This window comes from Clinocottus analis, unplaced genomic scaffold (assembly GCF_023055335.1).
Source record: "Clinocottus analis isolate CAN_PGR_092001 unplaced genomic scaffold, fCliAna1.0.p SCAF_24, whole genome shotgun sequence".
Lineage (NCBI taxonomy): Eukaryota > Metazoa > Chordata > Actinopteri > Perciformes > Cottidae > Clinocottus > Clinocottus analis.
In genome coordinates, this window is record NW_027175976.1 from 8,450,639 (window position 1) to 8,478,067 (window position 27,429).

Consider the following 27,429-nt stretch of genomic DNA (forward strand, 5'->3'; position numbering starts at 1 on the left):
TACAACACCGTATCTGCAGGGAAGGCTTGGGTCCAGCACGCTGAGTGTGATGCTTTTCTTTTCCAAAAATAAGAGTAGTAGACAGCTGCTTAGCTTTACACTTAACCTTGAATGCACCAGCAAAGAAGCAGGCTTATGGTGAGTGATATGTGGGGAAGGAGGCAGTGCCGGGGAGGGAGAGGGGCTCTTAGTCTGCATGGGAATGCAGCTATGAAACGACCTTGAGGGAGCATCAGTAAAAGGCGTCATTAACCCGTTCGATTAACCTTTTCCTCTCATAAGCTCCATAAAACTGATGCATGTATTTTCGCCCCGAGAGCCTGGACTTTTTTTTTTTTTTCGGGCGCATGAATCAGGGGACGGAGCGCTCTGTGGTTTTTTACGGGACTCGGGAGACGAGGGCGTCCAAGAGCCAGACGGAGTGAATCTTTGGCGAGATAAAGAAGCGAGCGTCGCCTCCTCTCCGTTAATTACTTCAGGGAGTTCATTGGTGCGTTACCTTGATAAGACGCTACTTCATGCTAACAAGTACACTGGGTGGTAGATGCTACTGCGTTACCTCGACAAGATGCTACTGTATGCTAACAAGCAAGCTTGGTGGTAGATGCGACTTATTTACCTCGACAAGACGCTACTCCATGCTAACAAGCAAACTCGGTGGTAGATGCTACTGCGTTACCTCGACAAGACGCTACTCCATGCTAACAAGCAAACTCGGTGGTAGATGCTACTGCGTTACCTCGACAAGATGCTACTCAATGCTAACAAGCAAGCAGTGCTTCATTTTTTTTTTTAAAGCAAAACACAAAGATGTTGAGGAAACCTTCCCACTGATTCTCTCTGTTTCCGACACACATCAGTGCTACAAGGTTTTTCCGAGGAAGGTTTCACGGATTGATTCATTTCCTTTGAGATGTTTCAGTCTGGACTCCCGGGCCGTAAAGTGACCTCTAATGGATGGATTAGGCTAAGTCATTCACTTCAGAGGGCACACAAACATACTGTATTAGATCTCCTTGGAGCTTAGAATGATCAAATTATTGCATTAGACCGGTCAACTTATCCAATTAAATTGGTAAAACGCATGGCTCTCGCCCAAGCGAGACGGCAGACCCTCAGGGGCGTTTGGAGGGTTTGCGGGAGGCTACCCGCCTCCTCGTCGACGGAGCGGGCCCTCGCCACATACTTCAGCTGGGGATTACAGCCTTTCATCTCGCTCAGACCGCCGGCGGCACACAGGCGTCTTTGAGGCCAGATATGCCTCGTAGTAACATCAGCGAGGTCCACATTTGTAGAGCTGTTTGCCGGCTCCGTGTGGAGTACACGCACACATTTTTACCCGCCGTCCTCGTAGGAGCGCAAGGACATTTCCCTCCATCGGTGCCAAATTCATGGGAACACTCAAAGTCACTCATAGTGCATTTAGAGACTTTTTTTTAAGTCTTAAACCTCAGTTGAAACAATTGTTTGTATTCGTGGCGCTGTGATCTTAAAAGCCGAAACAATTAGGCAATGTTGGAATGAGATTACTCAAATGGACTCAAAGGGAGTTATATGCATGAAGGACGTACACTAAAACTACATTTTAAATAAACAACATACAATCGCTTTGAAATTCACAATCCAAACTCCAAATGTTGAGCAGTTGCAGGACAAAACTATAATTTCAATTCCACAAAGAAAGTCCTATTAGCGATAATCCCTCAATAAGCGCTCATCTGATCTGACCTCCTCTCTCGGCCGTTGCTCTCTGAACATGACAAATAGCTTATTGATCAGCAGATGTCGTTCCTAATGTCCTTTCGGCTCGGGGCTGCAGCTGCAGACGCCTGCCCCTCCAACCTGTCCCAAACCCAGTGGACCCCCAGCCTCCCCCCTCGCTCCACTGGCCACCCTCCCCCTCCCTCCCCGTCCTCCAAGGTGTGCAAGAGGTCACAGACGATGGCCATCTGCTCTGGCAGGCAGAAAATGGCAGGTGAGGACCGGCTTGGGGGTGGGGGAATGGGGGGGGGGGAGGGTCATGTGACCTGATACTGGACACGCTCAACCCACAGAGAACAAGGTCAGGAGGAAGAGCCAGGGGAGCGCCGGCTCAGCACAGCGCCGAATCAAGAGCTGGCAGAATGAGTGGCAGCGAAAAAGAAAAAAGAAATCTAATCTACATTGTTTTAATCCACAGGGAAGATTACACGGTGCCTTGACACAGCAGCTTGTCACAGAGAGGTCATGCAAACTAACTCCCCGCCCGTCACGCTCTTCACCGCTGCAGAACATCCATATGTCCCGCCTCCACGTCTGTCACTCAGCAGAAGTCTGTCATGAACAATATTCCTTTCCAGCTGTGTGTCGCCAGCATTTCACAGCCGCCACTAATGGTACTGTTTACTTAAAATAAAGACATTTCATCATACTTAACGGCTGCAAACAAAAACGCTGAGTAACTGGAAAACCCGGGGTCAGCGTCCTCCTACTGTACGCCGCGTTGAACGCTGCCAAATTGTGATTGGCTCCATCTGATGTTGACACTGTGCCGCTGAGCTTTTGTTTCCGTCTGTCAAGGACGTGGTCACAATGAATGGAGGAAGCCGGAGAGCCCGGCCGGCGTCCCACTGGGGTTTTGTGCTCCGTCGAGCAGCGAGGCTGCGACTGAACGCGAGGGACCGTGTGTGCAGATGCTTCTGACAGACAATCAAAACCTTGAGTTTGTATATTTGTGTCTTTTGAGGCTAAGGAGCTCTGTTTTAATGAGGAAAAAACCCAGATGCATGCTCATTTGACATTTGACACATCATTAGTAACTCCGAAATGTAGCCTGGTTTAAAAAGGAGTCATGATTGTCAAATGTGTGTACTTGCCCAGTGTGAAACTACCCCATAATGCGTTACAATGAGAGACATGAATGCAGTGGGTCACTGGGTCATGAAGTGGGGATGCAGAGAACCAGAGGAATGTACGGGCTTCTCTTTCTCCCGCTGACGGATTGATGGGCCCCATATTCTGAGAGGTGGACGGGGGGACATCCACAGCATCGTGAGAGGCTGCTTAATAAGGGGAAGGGGGCGGAGTCTCCGCCTATGTTTTAGCCGAACAAAAGCCTTTGTGAAGTCATTTATCACTGTCGACGCTCTGAATTGACCGAAATGAGTACCAATCCCGCCTGGTGGCGTGTTGTTTTCTGAAAAAAAGCGAGGGTTTGAATATGTGCTGGTTTCTTTACATGTTGCATCTCATCTGTGCAGAAGTCCCACAGGGACCCTTGATGGACTCTGATCCTGAGTAAATCCAGCTTTAGGTAGAGCATGAACTACAGGGCCGATAGAGGGTAAGACCGACGCTCCACTCAACGGGAGTCACTACTAAGTTCACGGCTTTGAAACCACTTGGCCCAAACACAGGCCGGTCCCTCACAGACACTTCGGTGTCTCTAAGTGGCCATTAGGTCACTCCGGGTGTCACCAAAGATGGCTCCCCCGGTTTGAAAAGAGGGGTGTGGATGACATAGACGGGAGGGTCATTCCTTTACACATCACTTCCTTTATTAAAGCGATGCCCTGGCCTAGTAAAGAGGATGGTCAGTGGTCATCCACCCTGAGACCCCTTTCCCCCCACAGCCCCTCTCTGCTCACTCAGGGGGAAAATCACTTTGAGGCAAGGGGGGATACAGCTCCATTGAGATGGAGAGAGGGTCATACAAAAGAGGGTGAAGTTTAAAAAATTGTCTCTGCTTTTTTTTTCTATGGTTGCAGTGCTTTTGCTGGAAGGGGGCGAGAAAGATAGGAGCACGGAGGGGACAAGGTCATTCGATTGGCATCTCCATAAGCTCTTCATTCCCATTGTGTTCCTGCAAATGTGCTCCGGAGGACCTCCATGAGAAATGCCCCCAGTCAACCCTTCACCGGGAGCACAGTCTCCCCCCTTTGTCTGCCACGTTTTAGTGCGCTTCCAAGCACAGAAAGCATTTCTCAAGAGCGGCGTACAAAGCTTGTCTCCAGCTCAAAACCAAACAACATTGTTCTGGCTGCCTGCGGTGGGGAATGGATGGCGGGCAGCTGCTGATGTCCTCCGGCAATAAAACATCTGCCTCGAACACGTCAGGAAAACCTCTTACCTTCGGACGTTGCGGCGCTCCTCGTCGAGCTGCTTGAGGAGCTCGTCGATGCATTTGTTGGCGTCCATGTATTCCTGCCGGGGAGAGATAAACAATGGAGTCAATACAGGCTCATTGGAAACAGAGGCGACGTCAACCATCGTCCTCCTCATCGAGTCTGGACCGTGCATGTCCCTCCACTCTGTTTTCATAGATGTGTGAAGAACAAGAACAGAAGTGGGGTTTTTTTGGAGGAAAAAAAAAAAGGTGCGATTAATCAGTTCGGTCTCTCCTCCGCTCGCCGTGTAACTCCAGAAGCAGCTCTTAACGTGACGGCTGGCCCAGAAGCGAGCCCAGCTGTGTAATGTCAGCTGGGAATAGCCCGCACTCGCAAAAACGTGCGCTACTGAGTTACAGCGCGGACCAAATGAGCTAAGGCTAAGAGCAGAATGGAGAAAACAGATGTCAGGATTTCTTGGCCACGGCCTAATGATTTGCCTTTTAGTGGTCCGACTACATAAAGCAGAAGGGGGGAAGTGCAACCGTAAGAAATAGGCCACATCGTATACCTCCGCCATCTGGGTTCTCAGACATCTGAGGTCTACCTCGTACGTAACGCAGCCAGTCGTGACTCGACGCCGTCAGATCAGCGCGATCCGAGTTCCAGACTAATGAATTAGATGTTAGCTCGACAGCTCGTGAGGCATCTATCTCCCGGGCGAAGGGTTATCTCACCGGGACAGATGCTCGCCATTGATTTCTAGCCGGTCTGGTCATGTGCTCGCGGAGTCTAATTGAATAATGAGGATTCCCATGAAGAGGTCTCGAGTCCTGGAATCTCAAGTAGTTTGCGAGAGGCCATTTTCTATGACTGCCCTCTTGTTCGGACCACAAAACACATCCTTCGCTTGTATATTTAGTATATCAGATAGTTTTTCTGTGCTTCTGTTGTAATCTCAGTTCTCTAATTAGTCGATGGCAAAGATAACGCCCATCCGTGAAACGCAAACAGATTTTTGGGGGGAAAATAACATTTGAAGCCACGAGAAAGCAAAAAACTCAATCCCGATGCCTGCAGCATCTTTTTTCACGAGGACCCCTGTTGTTCCACCGTGGAAATGAAGCATTAGCATGTGCGTAAATAACAGTTTGGAACAATGAGATATCGAAACGATGCATATTTATGTGGATCGGCTGGAGAAAAATAACAGGAACAGTTATCATATAATGCAATCATAAACAGCAGCCGCTCTGAAAAATACAGATCAGTGTGTCTACACGCCTTGAACATAGCTGCAGAACTTCTCATCGACCTCCCCGTGACCTCCGGGGACCGGCCAGACTTAAAAGTACTTCTGCTATCGCGGCAGGAGCTTTTTTTAACCTGTGGCCTCGAGAGCAGACCCTCATGAGGCCAGATGTTCGCGAGCACAAAGCCGCATGGTCTAAATACGGTAAGTGCAGTTGTTTGGTCTCCCCGCTCCTCCCGGGGGTGCCGCTCTCTCAAGCAATCATCGCACTTAATCTCACATCTGAGGCCGCCACTCGAAGACACCCCTCACCGCCCACCCCTCCCTCTCCTACCGATGCCAGCTGAACATGGCAGAGGTCCTTCAAGTGCATTCTGGGTGACCATTAGGGAATGAGGGCCGACGCCAAAAGCGTGACAGCAGATCGATGTCGAACAGCTCGGTGCGACGTGTTCCAATTCCGGTCGACGTTCCCATTATTGAACTGAAACACAGAAAGACAACAAGTCCTAATCTTCTCGTCGTCGCCTCGGCCATCGTCGTCATTAATTTGGACTTAACCGGCGCGATAAATCGTTCATGTTTGGGAAGCAACGCGCCCCAACGGACCATCTGCTCGTCTCCCAGTGCCACAGGGCCGCTCACTCGCAAGCTGGAAAACCATTAGCGCGCTGCTAAGTTTACCCAAGTTAAATGAACTGTTGGCTCCAACAGCAGGTAGTGGGGGGAAAAATAAAAAACACAGCAAATCCCTCTCTTGGTCAGGGTTCATACACATTCTGACCAATGGATTTTCATAACTTTAAACCAAATGTCCATGAGCAAACATGTAGTGAAATCTGGGTTTAAACAGGAAAAAGTGATGAAATGTAGTATTTAAACTAACAATGAGGATTCAAAGCATACAGGATACCTTCAATGACATAAATGAGTGAGAGATAATAGCTTGATTAAAAGAATAAACATTTATATAGATGCCTGTATGTCTGCCTGATTATATTTTGAGCCTCTTTCTTTTAAAAGCGTATTCATTATTTCAAACTCAGCGTAAATGAACGTCATGAACACATGAAAATAACACATTTACATGACTTTTACTACACTTTAGCGACTTTTCTCGGCCTGGACATTTTAACATGCCATGACTTTTCAAGGTCTTCCATGACCGTAAGAACCCTGTTGGTGCTTTTTCTGAAGTTGTCCTGACTTAGTGGATGGACGGGATGAAGCTGGCTGTGAAATGTTTTTGTCTAGACGGCGGTGTTCAGCAGCAGCAGTCGGCCGCGTGCATTATTAAATACACAACACAGTCACTATCAGCATGCTTCATAATCACTCTGCCGCCTCTTGAAGAAAAACGTGTTACTTTTTCTCAATTCAGACAAGAAAAAGAAAAGCAGTCCGTCTCTGAGCGACCGTTAGCAACACGATCCCATAATGAGCGCGGCGACCTCACAAAGGGGGACCTTCTTCTTTCCTGAGAGTCTCCGTGTCAGAGCGGGTGAGGGGGGGGGATATTTACAGGCCACATCAAACGTGAAGCAAAGCCGTCTGAGTCGGTGTTGTCATCGCGTAGACCCCTCTCCTAATGACAGGGCGCTGGAATAATCCTCAGAATGCAGAGAATGCGGCGTGCTCGTCGTCACGTGAAGACGGGACGGCATTTAAAGCCCGGATTTAAAAGCGTGACTCGCCGCGGGTTATATCTTCGGCCCGGGCGGGCATTGTTTCTGACGGTTTTACGGCGGGAGTGAAAGCTCGCACGGTTCCCACGAGGCCCAGGTGCTCACGTGCGGACAGAATTTACTGACTTTTATCGGGAGGTGTATTTCTCAGGAGCGGAGCTGCAGCTCCTCAGCTGTAAGCTCGTAAGGAGAGCGTAATCGCCTGTAAAGTACACTAAATCATAAAAGAGCTTTTTAAAAACTCCTGCTATACCTTCCTTGACAGCAAGAAGACGTGCACTCACAGAAGAGACCTTCAGGAGACTTTTATATTCATATCTGACGTTTCCGATACTTGTAAATGCTTCATTAAAAGCCAGTGTTTGACGAGCGGGGGCTAAGCTGGGGTTGACCTGGCAGGTAATGTGTTTGCTGAGGTTGCTCCGTGACCACAGCTCCTCTGATGTGTATCCGCCCGTGTTTACTCATGTGTGTGAGAGCGTTTGATAAGGAGACACTCGGTAGCAGCAGAGGGCAGATCCCCCCCTCCCCGACTGCTCCTTTGCCTTTATGAAATTTTAAAAACATGAGCGCCGTCCCCCACTGCTTTCCGCGGGGATGGGGGGTGGAGGAAAAAAGAAAAGAAGAAGACACACTTCTGTTAAAATCCACACAAACAGACCGTCTGACACACAAACCAAAATTCAATCTGTTTAAGATCAACGCTCCAGATCTTTCAGTAATAAAACATCAGATGCATTATTCAGTCGCTTGAGGCCGACTGGCACGCTTTGCTCTTTCACACATTCTTGCAGATTAAGAGGGGATGGAATCACATTCTAGACTGCGTCTGGTTCTTATATAGCCCTCTTTGGAGTTGACTGAGAAAATAGACAAATAGACCCGAAGCGAGATAAAGCTCTGACCCGCCGGCGTCGGGGTCAGGGTGCGTCCCACGCCGCGAGGAGTTCCCTCCGCCACCTTGATGTGTCCAAAGATCAAGAGGCTGGCGTCGCAGATAAGACACCTCGGGGGAGGCCCCGCGGCCCCTGAAGTGAGCTCTGGGGGTCGCGACCCTGGCGAAAGACGCGGTCACAACCTCTGAAGAAGCCACAACCCATCTTTGCTCGCCACGGATGTTTCTGCACACACGGGTGACGCGCCCGCGGAAAAAACCCGACGGAGAATCCTGAGCTGCAGGTTTGATGGAGAGCGGCGCTCCTCGCACGCGTGTCAAAGGTTATGCAAATAAGAATGCAAGATTTCTTTTCGGCGTGTGTTTTTTACAGCACACTTGAGGATGAGTTACGACAGTGGCTCTTCGAGGTGTCGGGGATATATCACGTCCGATACGACTGTTGGTCTTGGCCTCCCGCCAAAGACACGACCGTGGGCTTTGCAGCCGAACACTCCACAGTTCCATGTGCGCGCATCGCGAGCAAAAGATGTACACGCGGCAAATTTAATCAGCGTCAAGGAAAACGTATTCCCGTACGTCGATATAATTCAAAATGACTGTGATGCTATCGCGGCGGGGTAATGAAATCATCAGCATGACTAATGGTCTGGCTTTCTAGAAACCTGCCTCCGCTTGTAGGAGGACGCTGCGTATCATCCGGCCTCGGTTACCCTTCATTAGTCTTATCAGCGTGTTCTGGGGCTCGCTGCAGATGATCCTTTCGCTCAGAGGTCGTTACTCACGTCCCAAAGACCTGGTGTCACAGTATCGGGCCAGCCATCAAGCTCTCATATCCTCACCGCCTGATAACTGGGCCGATAAGCCCTGCTTTTCATCAGAGCAGAGGGCAGCTCCTCAGGTTAATACCTGTCATTTTTCAATCGGGGGGGAAAAGACACGGAGATCTGTGTGCTGTCAGCTTGATCTGTGGCTTTGTGTCAGGCATCGAGGTGATCCTGGATGTCCGTTTCCCTGCATCTTAATGATTTGATGGATTCTTAAAAAAGGAAATGATGATTGATTAAAGTCCCGTCTAACCGCAGCCGACAGTCCTTCCCCCTCACCGTAACCTTATCCTTAAGACTTCCGTTCTGGCAACACCACACATCCTCCGATTAAAGCCCATCAGCTGACCTTGTCTTGTTTATTTTTAGATGATGGAGATGCATCTACAATGATGCGATGAACGCGTTGACTTTCCTCTCGGTGCTTGGCAAAAATAAGTAACGTGTGAGCATTGGTTTTGCAGAATCACCTTGCTCTCGCTACCTAAAAAGGTATCGGACCTTCACCTGATAAATGAAGCTGAAGCCGAGCTCAGCGCTGTACTGCGGGATCGTACCCAGAAGCTCGACGGCTGTCGATCCGTGGAGGCCGACACAGAAGCCTTATTGAGTCGAGGGCATCCAGTGAGCAGGATATTCTTCATCTGCCTACCTGCCTCCACTGGAGGAGTGTCGGGGAATATGGATTACTGGAGACACAAAAGAGAGCCTTGTTCGTCATCGAGGGAGAGTTTCAGCAGTTTTTTGGGGTTATCTGATGTTCGTCCTCCGGCAGCACCTACGGCCCGGCCCAGCCCAAACATCAACACCTCGCCACCGTCAGGAATCCAAATCCCCGCAGATTATCTTTCCAAACATTGAGATACGTCCAAACGCTCAAATAACCCACTGGTCTGTTCGGGGCTCCTCCTCCGCTCTCTTTGGGCTTTTGACAGAGTGGGCCATTCATGCCTGTTGGGAACAGTGGCAAAGCTGTTCGTACATCTCAAAGGGGAGTTGAAAAAGCAGCCGAGGGATGAAATACATCGGACCTGACACGGCTATTTGATCACAGAGCTATACCTGTGAGGAAGGTACGCATCTGTAGGTGAATAAAGGTGGCAATTGCTTACCTTTCAGAATAAAAGCTCCAACAAAATAAAAATCTTGATATCCATCTTTGTCTCTACAATGTCTCCCCGCTTTCTCTTTTGCTCCCGGTCTCAGTTTTTTATCTGCAAAAACACACATCAGGGAGGAGCGGCGGAGGAATGCTGCTTTTTTTTAGGAATAAAAACAAACACACACCCGCCGGAGCCGATGTTTCCAGACAGGATGGGAATCGAGGAAACGGGGGATTGTACACGGGGGTAGCAGTCCGCGGTGTGCCCCTGCCCAGATTTTTACAAGCCTGGGGGCTGCTGGGTTTTATTATCATCTGGGGGCCAATAATCAGCCAGGTGTACTTGGAAAGGGAGGCTGATTGGCGATGACAGAAATGAAAAGGAAAAGCTGGACCTGGCAACCCGGAGGAGCGCTGGGGAAATAGAGAGGCTGCTGTGAGGGAGAGAGGAAAGGATCTGAGAGACGAGAACAAAGAGAAGGGAGGACACCCAAAATTGGATCGGAGATAAATCCTCATCTGTGTTGACAGAACGAGGGAGAAGAGCCAAAGAGCGTCAACCAACACAGGCCATTGACTTCCCTGGAACTGATGAGCAGAGCTCATATGTGATGGTTTAATTCAATTACCTCAATCAACATTATCCGTTACCCTTTCTAGATGATGTCAACGAGCTGGGCCGGTGACAGGGGAAGGGCCCGATCGGAGCCGAGAGCCGACGCTAAACAGATGTCGGTTGGTTCACGGGGACAGGGAGGTGGGGGGGGGGGGGGGAGTCGGGCTTCTGTTTGTGCAGCCTTTTGACGGACAGGCGCCGCACCTCACCGAGCCAGAAGCCGATGGAGGAGCGGTGACTGCGCTCCTTCACGGGAAATTAGGCACATTACCGATCGAGTAAAAGGCCCTCGAGAGGATCCATTCAGCTTTATCTACTCCGTACAGCTTCGCCTCCTCATTACAGTTTGATGGCCAGTGCTTACTTCACACTGCGCTTTCGTAGCTTTGTGCTGAGGCCCAGGGTTGCACTCGGATAGCGTCCAACTGTAAGCGACGTCTCGTGTTGGGACCCGAACTGATGGCATCGAGAGAAATAAAAAATAATTTGCTCGGCTGAAGTTCAGCCGGGAGGTGGGATGAAACACGCCAGCACAACTAAGTCCGTTCAGCGGCAATCTCCTGACTTTCCGAGCGCTTGTGTTTCGCCGAGACGTTTACCCGTCAGATTCCCTGACATTTCACGCGCATTTTAGCTCCAGGCCTTTATCGGCTTTATCGCAGCTTCTCCGCCGTTTAACCCGGAGGCTGATTTATTGACGGGCGGCCCCGTGTGCGCGCCCGAGTCTGCCGAACCAGGTGTCGGGCAGATGTCGAAGGCAAAGCGTTGCATTCCTGCTCGAGAAAAGCATTAATGTCAGCTTGTGATTTTCTACTTTTGAGATAGCGCCTCCAGGCATGCAAGCAACCACAACCGGGGGGAAAATGCTAATGTGACATCAGGTTTGCTTGCGTGAGGCTGTCATCCCCCCTCCCGAAAAAAAAAATCCCCACCTGTGCCACTCATGCTTATCAGATCCACATTCCCTATCTGATCTGACAGCGGCGGAGAGTCTCAGACTCAGAGAAGGTGATTCGTTTCTCTAGCGTGGAGGAATAGCAATGAGAAGATGGGGCAGTGGTGACTTTTGACCTCATGAATTATTTGGGTGGCAATGCACTGGGTTCACGAAACAGGCTTGTGGCCAAAACGCTGCCTGTTTGATTCTGAAGGGCTGAACATGTGACTAAGTCAATGGGGAGGCCCAGTAGCCTCCATTACACACTGCAGTAGCTCTGATGGTGTGAATCTAGGTCCACACACACACACACACCCCGAGGCACTGCTGTAAATAAGAATGCCCTTAGTGAACTAGCCCCGTTAAATAATACATGTCTGACAATGCCTTCTTTTGTGCATGTTCACTGGAGCTTCCATCTTGAATTGCCCTAAATTGCTGCGCCTTTGGTAGAAACACAGTGAACGATTGAGGGTCACAGGTACTGAAAAAGGCCGGTCGAAACTGATATTATCAGTTGTAGCCAGAAAGATATCCATCTGTGGAACGACACGTGGTCGTTCAAGCTTTCATTTGGGTGAACACATAATGCAGCTTTAGAGTTGCAGCTGAACCACACGGCATACGACCTGAACACGACGTGATGTTTTACTGTCAGCGGGAAACCGCCCCGTACCAGTTCTTCACTTTGTGAAACAGGCTCCCTCCCGTGTGGCAGACGGACCGCAGAGCACAGTGGAAGTTATTTTGTTCTTATATTTCAGTTCCAACGTCGGGGCAGCGATTTTCTGGTTCGAACAAAATCACCTGCGCCCGACTTTTGGCCGTGTCTACTTCCTGGGTTAATGCGTACAAAGACCTCTCGCCGCCAAGTGATCGGAGAGTCCAATAACTCAACGGCATAAAATATTTAAACCCGGCCATCATCGACTTCTGAAAGGCATTATCGGAGCCTATTTCAGGCGGCTTTTTACAGTCAGAGCTCATCCAGGTTGGGAAGGAATTTTAATATGAATCTGGGGCCGACCGCACACTGTATTTACACAGTTAATGGTACTAAATCCTTGTTATCATCTCAAGTGGAGTCTTATTTTTAGCAGCCATATTTGTTTTATTTCTTCCAGATGGGAGCCGGGGAAGAATTTGACATGAGTTTCTGTTTAAGCCTCTCCAACGGAGTGACATCAGTGGACGTGAATACTCGCTTGTCACGGGATTGAAACATATTGGATTTCTCTGTGTAAAGAACTCTCGAGGGCACCGACCCCCTCGAAAAAAAAAAACATGAAACAGCGTGTCAAAGGTCTATCTAAATTTCCATCGTTATCATAACCGAGCGTCCAAACAGGAGCCTCAACTCAGTTATTTGTTTGCATAGAAATGTTGCTTTGTGGATTTCATATCCTGAGACGTTTGTGATATTTTAGGATCAGAATGTGATAATTACACTACTGTGGGAAAAAGGACCCGAATTTCCTCTGCTTAGGCCAGCTATTTGCTCTTACAATAACAACAGTGTTCCATCATTATTACTTGTTTACTCAGCTAACCCTCTTTATCTGGGGCAGGCCCCCTTTTTAGCCGGCGCTCTGGCATTCTCTGAACCCTCTGGAAGCCATTTCTCGACCCGGGGGCCCTCCGAACCGGCCGATTGAAGTGAGCCAGCGGCTTCATTTCGAGGGGCTACAATAGCTCGCCCCGGAAAGCGTCACCTCCAGCATGCAGGCCGCCGCGGCGCACGTGTCCCGTGTGACGGCTGGCATTGTACGGGACGCGCTAGAGCCGTCTGGATTGTTCCCCTTTATGGACAAATGATCAACAGATTCAAGGAATATTTCACCCACAAAATGAGCAAATAAAATATATGACAAATCTCAGTTTTTGTCAGTGAGGTTTGAGCAAAGATGCATGTGTTTCCGGAGGGACTGAGCATACGACTTCAGACACAATGGTTGTCTCTTTCAACATGCTTTCATAAGGGAACAAATTTCAGTTTTCTGCATCTTTGTGTTGCCGGTCCGCACCTGATACCCGATCACTTTGTTGGCCTGAAAGGGAGCGACTCAGTCCGTCTGAATGGAAAATGAAGAGCTTTCACCGTCGCCTCATTCCAGCATCCTCTCAATACTTTCTGCACATAAGAGGTCCATTTACAGTGAAACCTATCCTGACACCATTCAGATGCTTTCCATGGGCCCAGTGTACACATGCAGGACTCCTGCCACGCAGTAGAGGAAGTGGGTCAGGGGAGAAGGGCTTAATAATGCACTAATTCAGCTGGTTGGACTTGACTCCAACCAGGAAATGTTTCCAAAATAAAGCTTGATATTATGTGAATGAACTGCAGGGGCTGGGTTTGCGCTGCAATATTTCACAAAGAGTAATTATGGGGACCGCTTTGTTCGGGGCTGTTCGCTCTTCTGACCCATTTCCTGCAAATTGACGACAACCCCAAAGAAATGAAAGCAATTAAATAATCATAGGAATCATGTTTGCTCCGCATAATTTCCTGTGGAAGTCTCCGGCTCCTCCAGCTGTTGTGCCAGATGGATGTTAGCTCGAGGCTCGATAGCCGCGGGCTCCCACAATAGCCCCCTCGTTGACCAGCGTGACCACACACAAAGACAATCGTTGACCACTGACACTTCAGACAATCAGCCCTGAGGGTCAAGCGGCGCCGGGCAACGCATCCCTCATTCAGTCCGCCTCACCTGAGGCTCAGTACGCCTCATAAAACCACAATCACTCCTCTGGTGTCTGAGAGAGAAGCCCGGATAAAAAACGATCGAGCGCCACGAGCACATCACCATAAAGTTGAGTTATGGACTCATGAAAGGCATGCAGATCATATTATCTCTTCAGAAAGTGACTGAGACTCAATAATGTGAATGGCTCCAGCCAGCCGGATGACTCACACGGACAAATGTTACTACACGCAGATGATATTGATCCGGCTCATGGATCTTTTTGTACTGAACAGCCGGGCGTTTTATGACAGCCGAGCATCCGAACGGCTGCATCTCAAAGAATGAATGAGTGCTAATGAAGGCTGGGAATGCAAAGCAAACTAAATGGGCATTATGTCACCTAAACTACGAGAGATGTCTGCAAAATTTCTCCGAAATCCTGTTGACGCCGACCCCAAAAGGACATTTTTCGGCGCGTAATTGGATCTGCGGAAATGCCCAATCTTCTTTCCAAACCTCTTTGCATGAACTCCCCTCTAATGGTATCGTGATGGCCGCGCTCTGCACCTCCTGTGGATGCTTGACATTTGAGATAATGTGTGGACGGACGCTCCGAAGCCCTTGCGATAACGCATGTGAATGCCGTGTGGGAACTGCAAATTGCTGGCTTGATTTCTAACCTGCAGCCAGATGAGGAAAGCGCCGCGTGTTAGCAGGGTCGGCAGGAAAAGATCAACGCGGTCACCTACGAGCACCCGACTCCTCAAAACAGTGCGAGCGGCATGAAGGTCACTGCCTCCCCCGACTGCGAGGCGGTTGGTGTAAGCGGAGCCGGCAGGCGGATGCGGTGAGCTGGAGTCGACTCAACTCCCAGTTCCCTCTCCTCGCTCCTCCTCGCCGCCTTTTTTTTTTGGAGGCTAGCGTGAGCCGCAAACGCTTCTGACAGAGCGCATTAGCCACGTCGGAGGAGATCAAGTTCCCTGCAGACAACACCTTATTATAATGCAACACACTGCAGCAGCTTTCAGAAGGCCAGGCAGATCTCGTGCCGTTGCATGCGTTTGCATACGAGCGAGATATTGTGGGGATATGGCCGAGTATGAAAATAACCGCTGGATGTTTTTTTTTTTTAAACATGTCACAGGGAATTAAACCCATTTTCTCACCACGGAGCAGAAGGCTCCACGTGAACTCTGCCCACCGAATATCACACTGCACATCCAATAAAAATAAAACAATAACTCTCCGACAGCTCAATGTGACTCCGGCCTGGGGGGGTTTTCCCCCTCGGGGCTCCCACCCGGTGACACATCACACACAGGCAGGTGATCTTTTGTTCGGAGGGGAGATGATGACTCCCAAATGTGTGCACAGTGTGAGAGAGAACAGGCCAGAGAGAAGCAGAAGGGACAGCAAACAGAGTTTAAAACAAAAAATAGACGACAATGAGAGACAGCTGTGCTGCAGGCTTTTCCCTCGTGTATAGACAATATACAGGAGCGCTATTGTGTTGAGTCCAGCGCTGCTGCGGGGAGCTGACGGGCCCTTTAAAGCTACAGCGCTGTCTGGACTCAGAGGCTGTCATCAATAGAAAGAGCACAGGGGACCAGAGGACGCTCGGTCAGGGCCGGGCCGCGACCAGCTGCAGCACCTGGTGTTCACTATGACACACAAAGAGACACACACATGCACATGTGCACACACGCACACTGCGGCCATGTGAGGTGACCACATGGAAGCACATGTTGAGGATTTATATTCGCTCACACAAACAAGCGCTGATACTGTGTTTGAGTTGACGCAAATGCACGCGCAAGCAGACGCACACAAACACACACACACACACACACAGATGCACGTCTAGGTATGAACACATGGGGGTCGACGCATTTGAGTTTCAGGCACAGTTTAAACTATTAACTTTGGCAAAAAACACCAAACATGTCATCAAATCCAATTTTTTGTGCGTGTAGTTTTTGCGGTACAGCAGTGCGTTGGCAGCTGCCTCGAGCAGGATTAATGGACTCTCGCTTTACATTTTACGGGTCCGACGCCACCCAAACTGCTCTGGGAGCGTAATTGGGCAACAGCGCTTGGGCACATTATCCACCTGTCACATAAACACGCGATGAATATTGAGCAATACGGGAAACCGGATCATTCACCTCATTTAAATCCCGATCCCGCAATTAATCACAAGCCTCCCCGGATGAGTGAACGGGTCTTGTTTTTCTGTTGCTCTCTGCCGAGCAACGCAACCTGAAACCGATGTTGCCGCATTCACCGTACGGCACGAGTATAACAACATGACCTGGATATATTTTTGGGGTGTTTGTGTGTCGGTTTTTGGGATGCCGGGAAGATAATCCATGCAAAGCTCTGGAGCCCAATCTCCACTGTCGAAGGCCAATAAGGCGCGATCAAAACCAGGGCAGAGTTAATTAATCATCTCGGCTTGCTTTTCATGGCCCTCCCATGACTGTCCCGGGGGCTTGTGCCAGTGTGTTTTGCGTGTGTGTGTGTGCGTGTGTGTGTGTGAGACAGAGCCAGTGAAAGCAAGGCAGGGAAGCAGGAGGGTGGTGCAGGTTGCAGCTGGGGGATATTAGCATAAAGTAATGTGAGCCAGCAGACTGCTGAGCTCCTGCAGGCCTGATGCAGCGCTGTGAGGGCAGAACAGGAAACTCCTGACACCTGCTTTGTTCTCTGACCAGTGACACTTAAAAGACCCTAAAAAAAACGACATCACTGTGCTGCTGCACTGGTAAAAAAGGAGACGCAGGCTTGGTTTAGACCAGAAGAGGAGCGGCGTGCACGGAGAGGCGTCGATCAAACGGACTCCAAGGAAAAGCCTTATTTTGTTTCCCAGGAATCGTCTCGCCGGCGTCTTTAATTAGCGCTCACGTGTTGCAGCCGCGAGCAGCTCGCTCTCTTTGTGCGGCGCAAAGTGGCCGAGCGGCACAGACATACAAAAAAAAAATGTCACTCATTCGTTTATTCTCTCCAACAGACGCTTGACATTTGAGACGCTTATGAATCATCATCATTTTGCGTCATCGCTGCCAGGTGTGCTGTCGTTTCATTACACGTGAGGTGTAGCGCGTGAGCTCGTTAGTAATCGTTCTTCATTCCTTTTCCCTCCGAAACACGACTGCGGTGTCTTCTTTGTTCCTTTTTTTTGTTCCCGCAGTGTGAGTGATGGAGACTCAGTGAACTAAAGGAAAAGGGTTCGAGAGGTGGATTGGTGCATATTTCTGCAGGTTGGGAGTTGCAGATTGGCTCTCGTAAGAGGCCTGGTGGATATAGGTATACAGTGTTTGATATATTTCAATTAGTTTTGGTCTGAATAATAAATTGCCTTTTCGTTTCCTTTGAAACATAACTCCACGGTTCGCTCTATTTTTAGAAAAACGCATGAAAATGTGCGTACTGATCAGCTTTGATTCTGCCGTTATCATTTAAGTATACGCTAATTGGGTTCAAAATAATTTCATTTCCTGCAAATGGCTTTTCATGGTTAATTATGAATCACTTAGCCTGCTAGGTAGAGTGCAGATTGAGTTCATTGAGAGATAACATGCAGAATATATTCACCCCCACCAACCGATTGATTTCCTTTGATTTTGGAACAAAGACGTGCATTAAAGTGCCTGAAAGAGCTGAGAAGGAACGATTGGAGCGACCAAAATCTTCAAAGTACCTTTTGCTTTGAGAACAGCATGAAAAAAAAGTGAATATATCCTTTAACTTTTTTTCTTTTGCCTTGCTAGCACACGGTGAGCAGGCATTCGAGAAGTGGGAGGGGCCGACTGAACAGCACCATTACCACAAAATCACTTTGACAAAAAAGTGTAAAAGATGTGAAACATGAGCTCTCTGGGGCAAGACTCTGCAAGTGGAAGATAAAAATGGATTCAAAGCGGTCGCTGCCCTGAAAGAAGTTAATCAATCTAAAACCAAACAGTGTGCTGTGGATTACGTAGTTATTAGCTAATGGGTCGCAGCATGACAAACACCCTCCTAAAAAGAGATTTGCTTTGCGATGACTAAAGCGGGTGACTAAGTCAGGAGGAGTGGTGCGCTCCCTCCTCTGTTCCACTGTTGCCACAGGCAGGTTGAAAAGCCTTTTATTTTGGCGGCGCAGGCTCGGCCGGCCGAGGACGATAAAGAAAAAGCACCTCTGGACTTTTTTTTATCTTATAGGTGGTTCGCACGGCAGAAAGTCGGCATTCACTCGTGGCCTCGACGCACAAAACACTCTCATTCAACTCTTCATCAAAGCAAATGTTATCAGCAGGGAGTCTCTTGCGGTCCCTGACAAAAGCTGTGTTTAGTTTCAGGCTTTGAGTGCAGACAAACATCACAGAAGGATGACGGACGCCGCAGAACATCGGCCGCGATGCCAACATCCACGGCACGATGAGAGAGAAAGAAATCATTCTGCAAGTATTCTTTTATTCGACATAGAAGTCTTTCAGGCTGGAAAAAGGCTCAGTGGGTCATAGTGTGTGTGTGTGTCTGTGCGTGTGTGTGTGTGTGTGTGTGTGTGTGTGTGCGTGTGTGCGTTGTTGGGGGGGGATTTTCTAAACGCAGCACAGGGAGCAATCTGGGCACGAGGAGAAGCGAGAGAGTGAAATAAGATGGAAAAATGCAATCATGCATCCCGGGACTCTCCAGCCCCTCATCCCCTCCTCCTTCTCTCCCTCTCTCTTTCTTTCTCTCCCTCTCTCTCTCTCTCTCTCTCTCTCTCTCTCTGTCTGTCTCTCCCTCTCTATCTCCTCCTCTCTCTCTCCTCCTCTCTCTCTCCCTCCTCCACGAGCCATTAGTCACTATCCAGCTCCTGTTAATGTAATTAGATAAAGGATATATGGAGCCTCGGAGCTCGGCCGAGACATTTGTCTGCATAATTGTGTCCGTGCGGTCGCCGAGGCGAAGAACCCCGGGGTTCCCACAAAACACCTCTGGCTCAATAATTCAGAAGAAGTGCAGGGAAGAGCGAAAGAAGGTCGGAGAGTTGGAGGACAGGAGAGAAAACGAAAAGAGAAGAGAAAACACAGATTCCCCGAAAATAATCCATTTCATTTCCAGTCGAACGCAAATCACTTTCCAATCACAATCCAATAAGACGAAAGAGCTCATAGGATACAAGATCATTTATGCGGAAAATGTGTGAAAACAAAGAAAAAAGAGAAGAAAGAATCAAAACACTCATAAGCATCATCAAACCAGAGGTGATATTTTTAGATCTGGCTGTTGCAACACATTCAAATCCCGGTTTCTCCCCCCAGTACACACAAACACACACACACACACACACACACACACACACACACACACACACACACACACACACACACACACGTACAACGCCGCTCATTAAGCAACCTGGTGATAAACTGTCAAACGTCACAATCCATCCGGCAGCACACGAGCAGGAGGCGGGCAGGTCCCCCGATTCAGTCCGTCTGGAGACGTCGGTTAAGTAAAAACGACGTGAAACAAGCTGGATTCTGCCGTGTAATTAGTGGCCGTGCAGCTTGTCAGCTCGTGACCTACATATGCAACACGGAGGGATCGCTACACAGTCCTACGTGCCTTCACACGGACACACACAAACAGACACCGCACTTGTCAGTCCACAAGGAAAAGATTTGGGCACCAAATAGTGATGACTTTTCCTCTAAATTCAAGTCAATTAGTCTGTGAAATGCACAAAATGTCAAAAACTGAAATATATTCAAGTTACAGAGAAACAAAGCAGTAAATCCTCACGTGTCAGGATGTGCAACCAGCGTCTTTTTGGTTGTCTTTTTCTGCTTTGACATTTCTCAAAAAAATGCATTTCCAGCACAAAACGCATGACAAAAAAAAACACAAAAAAGGTAAAATACTGCACGCACGCAGCAAATATGAATGTACTTCACTTGCTTCCTGAGGAAAATTCACTTTCTCTCCCCCTCCCCCGCCCCCGCCCCCGGCCTCCACCTCTCACCCTGGGCAGTTCCTGTCTCCGGTCTGGGGCGATAGCGCTGGAGGTGCTTGTGGGTTCGGGCGGACCGGAGGGCAGGATTCCAGCCTGATTATCACCCAGTCAGACCTACTTCCAGCTCCAGACAGCCTGCCTCCTGCCCCAGATACCTCCTCCACGGATGGAGGGCTGCGAGGGATGGAGAGGGGGGAACCGGAGGGACGGGTGGGGGGGGGGAAGCGTACGGATCGAAACCGAGACTCACCGCCAGCAGCTCCAGCAGGGGAACGTTCCGGATCCTCCCGCAGACCGACACGACGCCGTGGTCGGCGAACTGACTCATCCCGCGTCCGCTTTGCTCCCCTTTTTCCTCCTCTTCCGCTTCGCTCGCCTCCTCTGCCCTAACTGCCTCGCCGAGTCTCAGCTGCTGCCTGCCACTGTGCGGATGTGTGCGTTTGCAATCGGCAGTGTGTGTGTGTGTGTGTGTGTGTGTGTGTGTGTGTGTTAGAATGATGATGCAGCAGGCAGCCTTGGCAGGGAAAAAAGCCTCGTCTGAATCCTCGTCTCTCTCCTCCCGCAAAGGCCACATCGGCTCTTGTCAATATTTAACCATTCGAGTCAGCTCGGATCAAATCACCTGGGCAGGACCGGGTTGCGGTGAGCTCGCCCGGGGGAGAGCGTGCCAACTTTTCATGCGTTTGTGCGTGAAGCCGCGACCGGCTGGTATTTGCGAAACGCGTGTAAAGACATAAAACTTTAACGCGAGTCAAGAGAGGAGTTTCATTCAGTGTCTCCTCCTCATGAGACTGCAGCTCCCGTCCAAAACTCACACTCCGCCATGACGTGGCCTCTGAACACTGACTTTACTTATGCCGCCGCCGCCACTCGGGGAGATCTAAGGTAATGTAAAGACAGACTTGGCAAAGAAAAAAGAGACGTGTGTGTGCGTGTGTGTGTGTTCATGGCTGAGTGACAGCAGTGTCAAGCAGCCAATGAAAGGGCTCCTTGACTTTTGCCTCAGGAGTGTTTCCCCCTGTCTCCCTGTGACCGCAGCGCCTCGGTTTGACATCAATTATGTTGTATGACTTGTGAGCTCTGGCGGGAGGAGAGAGGGTCCCGATCCAACTACTTTGTACTGGTCAACGCACTTTTCACTGGGAAGACATGTGAGTCAGTGGGGGGATGAAACTACTAAAACACTTCATCTTCCATTTCTTTCCCCAGGAAGTCACGACGGAGAAGAAGAAAATGTCTCCCGAGCGTCTCCCTGACAGGACACGAGGCTTCGGAGACTCGACATCCTCCTACGAGCCTCTTCGGTCTGACAGCTCGATGCGTCTGCAGACGCCGGATGTGAACGTTCTTGCTCTCGCCGGACCCGACGTGAGCCGTGTGTTGCGCCGGCGCTATCATGGAGGGAGCAGAGTGACAGGTGGCGTTCTCGCTCCGACGGCTGATTACTGACTCGTCAGTCGGCAGGGCGAGGAATGTATGACATCAGACGGAGACGCTTCGAACGCAGGTGTAAAATCGACGCCCTGCCCTGAATGCATTCCTGTCTGTGACTAACTGTTTTCCAGCAAAAGCCCCATGAGAACTTCTCTTCAGAAGAAAAATGACTAAGAATCTATTGTGCAAGCAAAAGGTGCTTTCACTCCTGGTTTTGAATGGTTGGATTAAACCAGTGTAAACCATTGTGTAATGGAAATTGACAAATCTACGCATTTCTAGCAACCGTGTCGATGCAAGGAGATTTTAATATTGTGTGTGTAGATGCATGGACGCTTCATTTGTCAGACAGAAGGCATCGTGACACTAATGCCCACATAATGATTCGGGATTGAATCCACGTCTGAATGACTGACTAGTTGTGAGACGGTCCATTCATCAAAGCCCACGATGAGATTAATGGTGAAATAACACAAACAGAATGTAACAAATTAAAGGGAATTATTGTGGTTTGGAAGGAATGACAAAATAATTCACATCATTCGTCAAGTTAGAAACCATTTAGCTAATTACAAAGCAGCTGAAATTCCACAGCAGTTGCGTCAATGTCTTTAAGAATGCGCTGAGCAAAAAATAACCTCCCTCCCCTCCCCCGCCCCCCGACCCTTTTAGCTCTAACCTCCAACCCTTTAAAAACAAAGAGGTCACCAGGTGCCAGGAAGCGCCGCTCCTCCTCGGGAACACCTGGTAAGGAACTCGCCATGCAGGCCCGACCGGCCGGGGAGGCGATAACTCCCCTGCAGGGCATCTATTTCGCCTCCTCCGAGGCCTCGGGGCGGGGCTCGTGGTGACGATGCCGACTCGCAAACAGACGCCAGGCGCGCCGGAGAAAGGGGGAAGCGCTTGGTTTTTTCGCGTCAACACATGCGCGCCGGCATCCGCAGCCGGCAACGTCTGCACACAAACAAACATCATCAATCGGCCCACAGCCAAACAAAACAAGGGAGGCCCCCGAGCACCTTGGTGGGGGCCATACATCAAATGTTAGTTTGAAAGTGGTTTCTGTATGTATTTAGGCAGCGGTCTGAGCTAATGCGGAAACATGTAAATATTTCCCTGGACTGAGAGGGAGAGAGGGATTCTGGGATGTTTGTGGACGCTTCCCAGACCACCAACCCAACAACCGCAGCGTAGACCTGAGATGAACTGGAACATTGGGGGATGATTATCTGTGGTTTGCGCAAGCGACACCTTCAACACACACGCAGTCATGTGATCCTTAAATTGCGTTTCGCCGCTTTTAAAACCAACAATCTTGGTTTCCCCAACGTTTTTTTTCTTTTCGCCGTGGGTTTTTTAGAAAACCAAGCGTGAAAGAGCTCTCTCAGACCCCAGCTGAGGGGTTTTTTTCTTGGCTCCGGGCCTGATGAGGAGGATGTGATCACAGGGCGGCCACTGTGCCCGGAGAATAGACAGGACGCACCGCCGCACCACCTTCTGCCCCTCACACCCACACCCGAGCTGCCGGGAGGCCAACGACGGGGTCCGTCCCGCCCCAGCTGCGAGGTGAGGAGGCGGGCCTCGCGGTGCTGCTGACAGATGCAGCCCCTCCTCCTCATCCTCCTCCTCATCCTCCTCTATCTGCCTTCACTGGGGTCTTAATCTGCGCGTCCAATCCTGTCAGCGGCCCTCTTGCCGCGTTCAAACCCAAAACTGTGGCGTTTTCAGATCAGGTTTTCAGGGTTTCATTACCTGCTGAAACACAGTTTTCAAGGTTTGTTCATTTCCATCACCAACATTTACAAAAGGCAACATTTACATGAACTGCGTTTTTTTTGTTATCTGCGGCTGAATTGAACAAAGTGTTGGTTCATTGGACTGACCAGCTGTTCCTCCTCACCTGTGTAGGGAAACCACTGCTCCATCGTATGTTTGACTTCACCCCAAAAAACGTTGTTTTACAAACTAAAAACTACCTTCATGCATTGTTGAACGATGAATTACAGTCACAAGAAAAAAGCAAATGCAGAGCTTCTTCAGGGCGAATCAGGACATCTGATCTTATTTGATCTTTTTCTGGAAAACATCATCAAAGCCTTCTTTCTAACCCAGCATGTGTTTAACTTTCTATCTTCTTAATTGAGCTGAAAGATTAACGCTGAACTGTGTGACTCTCTTGTTTTAAGTAAATCTGAGGGCAAACCGACTGGTGCAAAGTGTTCGATGCTGTGTGGAGATAAGACGAGCTGATAGAGGGGACTGTTCCCTCCTGGACCCGGACCTCGGGCCTCTCAAAGGGCCTCTGTGTTCCTGGCACTGCCGTCTTGTGAAGGGAAACCACAGGGCGAACAGAGGGAGCGGGGCGAAGCGCTAATGTTTGGAGAACAACGCATGTGACTCAGACTGCACGCGGTCACGGTGGTCAACTTTGATGAAAGTCCTTAATTTGCCTCTTTAAAAAAAAGGGCACAAAGGACGGCCTCATTGGACGAGAGAGAGTGTGGACGCCCAATTATAAGAGGCGACACAAAAGCCCTGAGCATAAACTCTCTGCCCTCCTCTCTACAAAGTAAAAGCCTCACCGATCAGTTTGGAACCGACCCAAATGCTTTTTTTCAAGCTTCCCTTGAGGTACCTCTCAAGTCCAGAGTCCTACATTTTGAGTCATTGGTGTTGAAGTCAAAGTCAAGTTCTACGTGCTTTGTTTTATTTTGCAAAGTCAAATCAAGTCTTGAGTTTAAAGCAAAATGGCCTTGCTTCACTCACCTGTACTAACTCTCAAATCTCCGCCAGCAAACTAGATTTCTGACGTCATTTTGAGCAAATTACTCTCCTTCTCGCCAAAGTGTCGGGTCAAAAAAATGAAAGAGGCGTTTAACTTCTCCCCACGTGACGCCGAGAACCATAAAATATTAGATAATTGCCCCAATAAAAACACAGGCTAGGTATTAACGGGGGACTGCCAAATCTCATTACTTGGAGTTTGGAAAAACAGGCGAGTGGCTCATATCAAAACAGCCTCGACAATTATTAAACCAATTTTACAAGCCGATGGAGGCCGCTTAGTCTTATCCACAGCGTGCGGTTGGATACGAGGGAAGCCGGCGGCTTTCAGACGAGGAGAGTCGAGGGAAAAGCCGGCTGCTGTAATCGCTCCTGCTCGGGCTCGTGAGAGAAGGACACGCTTCCCATGAGACGAGAGGGAAGGGAGGAAAAAAAAAAACGGCACATCTTCAGAGTCTGCTGGGGCCCGTGGCGACCCACGCGGCGAGCCCAGGTATGCGCGGTATGTCACCTGCACGCTGAGGGAGCTGTCAGAGCCCGGGCCGGAGGCTGGTACACCCCTGCTGAGCGACTTGATTTAAACACTGCAGATCAAGTGTGAGCGGGGTAGCTGCTCCGTAGCAGAGGATAAATCTTTGTTATGTAACCGGCTCCCGCACGAACCGTCCAATCAGCTTTGGCGTCAGATCCGCGCTCGTTGCACCCGTTTGCTCGTCCCCCGAGCTTGGCGTCTCGCAACGCACATGGCCTTGAGATTGATTTCTGCAGTGTGATCGCACTCAATTAGTTTGCGCTTCTCTGTGATTATACCAAACCCCGCCCCTTTGTCTGCCCAACGATGCCGGAGCCAATCAGATGCGGCGGAGCATTTTCTTTCCCCATCGAGCTGCAGAGCCCGCTCCCCTGCTAAGTTTTATGCCTCCATCCTGCATTGTAACAACCAGCTGTAATGGGCTGTGTGTGTGTGTGTATGTGTGTGTGTGTTGGGTGGAGGGGGGTGGGGGTTGGGGGGTAAGAAGGAAACCAAGCCTTGCCAAGTGGACACCATGCTGGCTTACCGTCCAACTTCATTTGCATTTAAATTTAGCATAAACCAAACTAATTGTCTGTTTTGGAGCTTTTTTTTCCTCGGACAAGTTTATCGTCTTTCCGTTCAGGGGTCCAGTGACACAAGTTGCAGCCCCGATATATAACAGCATGGCAGCAAATCAGCACGTAAAAGACTTTATACGAGGAGGAGGCTTGACAAAAGCCAGGGGGATTTTGCTAAACCCAAATACTTTGGAGATAAACAGGAAAAGCGCAACCACATGCTGTTTATTCAACACAACTCACAACTATGCAGCAAGCGTTTAATCAGCAATGTGGTGCACTTGATTATTAACCCTCCCCTGCAGAGTGTTTTCAATTTTGGGTTTTTGTTATCCATTATCTCTGAGCATGATTGCACCGCTGCACACGTTGGCGGAGGAAAGAGGGCGCGGAGGAGAAAACAAGGACACGCTCTCATCAGTTCAGGCATCCTCTGGGTTGACGAGCGTTACTCCACAGTTTGAGGAAAACGCATTCGACATGAGACACGAGCAGGAAATGAGACGCTGGTGACGGACAGCCCGAGACAAAGCGGAGAAGACGAGGACAAGATGACGTGACGGGACACTCCGACCTGCCAATCAGCGAGCCCCGATTATAGTGCGGAGAGGTGATTGCGCACTCCTTCAGACGTGCCGCTTAGCCAGTTTAGAAGCGCCTTTCATCTCGGAGGTGGATTGGATGTCGCGGCCAAACTTTCCACAAAAAAAAGAAAAGCACAATCCAAACAGGCCAGGTGCACTTAGGTGTGAAAATAGGCAGCGCGTCCAGCACTCTGCACGCTCCTTCGCCTTCGTTCCTACGAATCAAAGCGCACGCTGGAAGACGCTGGTCACCTGTGAGTGCGTTTTAGTGGAACGAGAATGAAACATGTCGATATTTTGACATCACGGATGGTGCGTCTAAATGTTTCCTGCTCCTCCTCCTTTTGGACTGAAACCGCTGCCGTGGCCTCGGCCGTGCAGGACGCAGCGTCTGCCGTGACCTAGTTAAAGCCGGCTGGCAGCAGCTAGCAACAGCTCGCAGAGCGTCCGCGGCCGTCGGGCTCACCGTGCGCGTCCCTGCATGACGAAGAGAGTCTCGTCCGCGGGCGGGCATCAAATGATAAAAATAAATAGAGGCAGCGAATCAGCCCGGCAACACGGCTGTTATGTAATGCAAATGGTGCCCCAGTTACACGCCAGCGCTGCTGTGTGTGTGTGTGTGTGTGTGTGTGTGTTATTCTGAGCTGCATAACCTGATCCAGATTAGACGGTCGAACTGCAGCGAGAGCCGAGCGCCGTCATGCTCGACATCAATAAGATGCCGATAACGCTGACTCAGGGTCCACTTCGCCGAAAACCACGCAAGGCCACACACACACACACACGGTACATCACAGGGCAACGGAGACGTTACGTCAATGACTTATCTGAATGAAGCCGGGGAGTTTTGAGCAGCTCTGGAGCTAACGCACACACAGGAAAAAGCCCCTCGAACCTCGCCTGCATGCATGGAGGAAACATATGCTGGCTGGATGCATTATGCATGTGTGAGGTAGTGGTACGGACTGACATTCAAGCCCCTACGCTCACCAAATTACCCAAAGACGATTGATAGGAGCTTTATCCAGAGCCAGGCCGTGAAATCCATCCAAAGAAGAGCAGACATAAATATTTTACCTGGTCCACGGCTGACATATGGTATTTTGTCTCGAGCGTTGTGTGGACGGAGAATCTGTCAGGGCCGGCGTCCCTGGTGGGAAATCTCTCTTGTTCATCTTCCTAACAGGCCGTGAAACACATGGAACCTCTTCGTGGAAGCAACCAAACAAGGCCAAACTGTGTAATCTACCGCAAAAAAAAAAAAAAAAAAAGGCTGACAACCTCGTGACAAATCGCAGCGACGACGGGGGAGGGGGGGGGGGGGTCACCGGTCCAGGTCGCACCGTCCACGTGACGCTCAGCGCTCTGAGAGCCGACGCGCCTCCGACCGGCTGTAAAACGGTTCACAGGTGACAAGTGGAGAAAGGGGGGGGGGGCGGCATGCCTGTCGTCTGACGGAATGTCAGAGA

The 27,429-nt window shown here is 49.8% G+C and overlaps 1 protein-coding gene across 2 annotated transcripts in view; it reads right to left on the bottom strand.

The window, feature by feature from the left end:
* LOC137794209 (nck-associated protein 5-like) overlaps positions 1-20,400 on the bottom strand; it is a 92,491-nt gene extending 72,091 nt beyond the window's left edge. The window contains exons 1-2 of one of the 2 annotated variants that reach the window (XM_068590897.1): positions 20,317-20,400; positions 4,109-4,182 (exon numbers count right to left, since the gene is read on the bottom strand). In XM_068590897.1, coding sequence (XP_068446998.1) covers positions 4,109-4,182; positions 20,317-20,394 — 152 coding nt within the window. In that variant the 5' untranslated portion in view covers positions 20,395-20,400. Of the gene's footprint in view, positions 1-4,108; positions 4,183-20,075; positions 20,084-20,316 lie in introns of those variants that run through there. The other variant, XM_068590898.1, reaches the window with a different exon arrangement.
* Between the last annotated feature and the right edge of the window lie 7,029 nt (positions 20,401-27,429).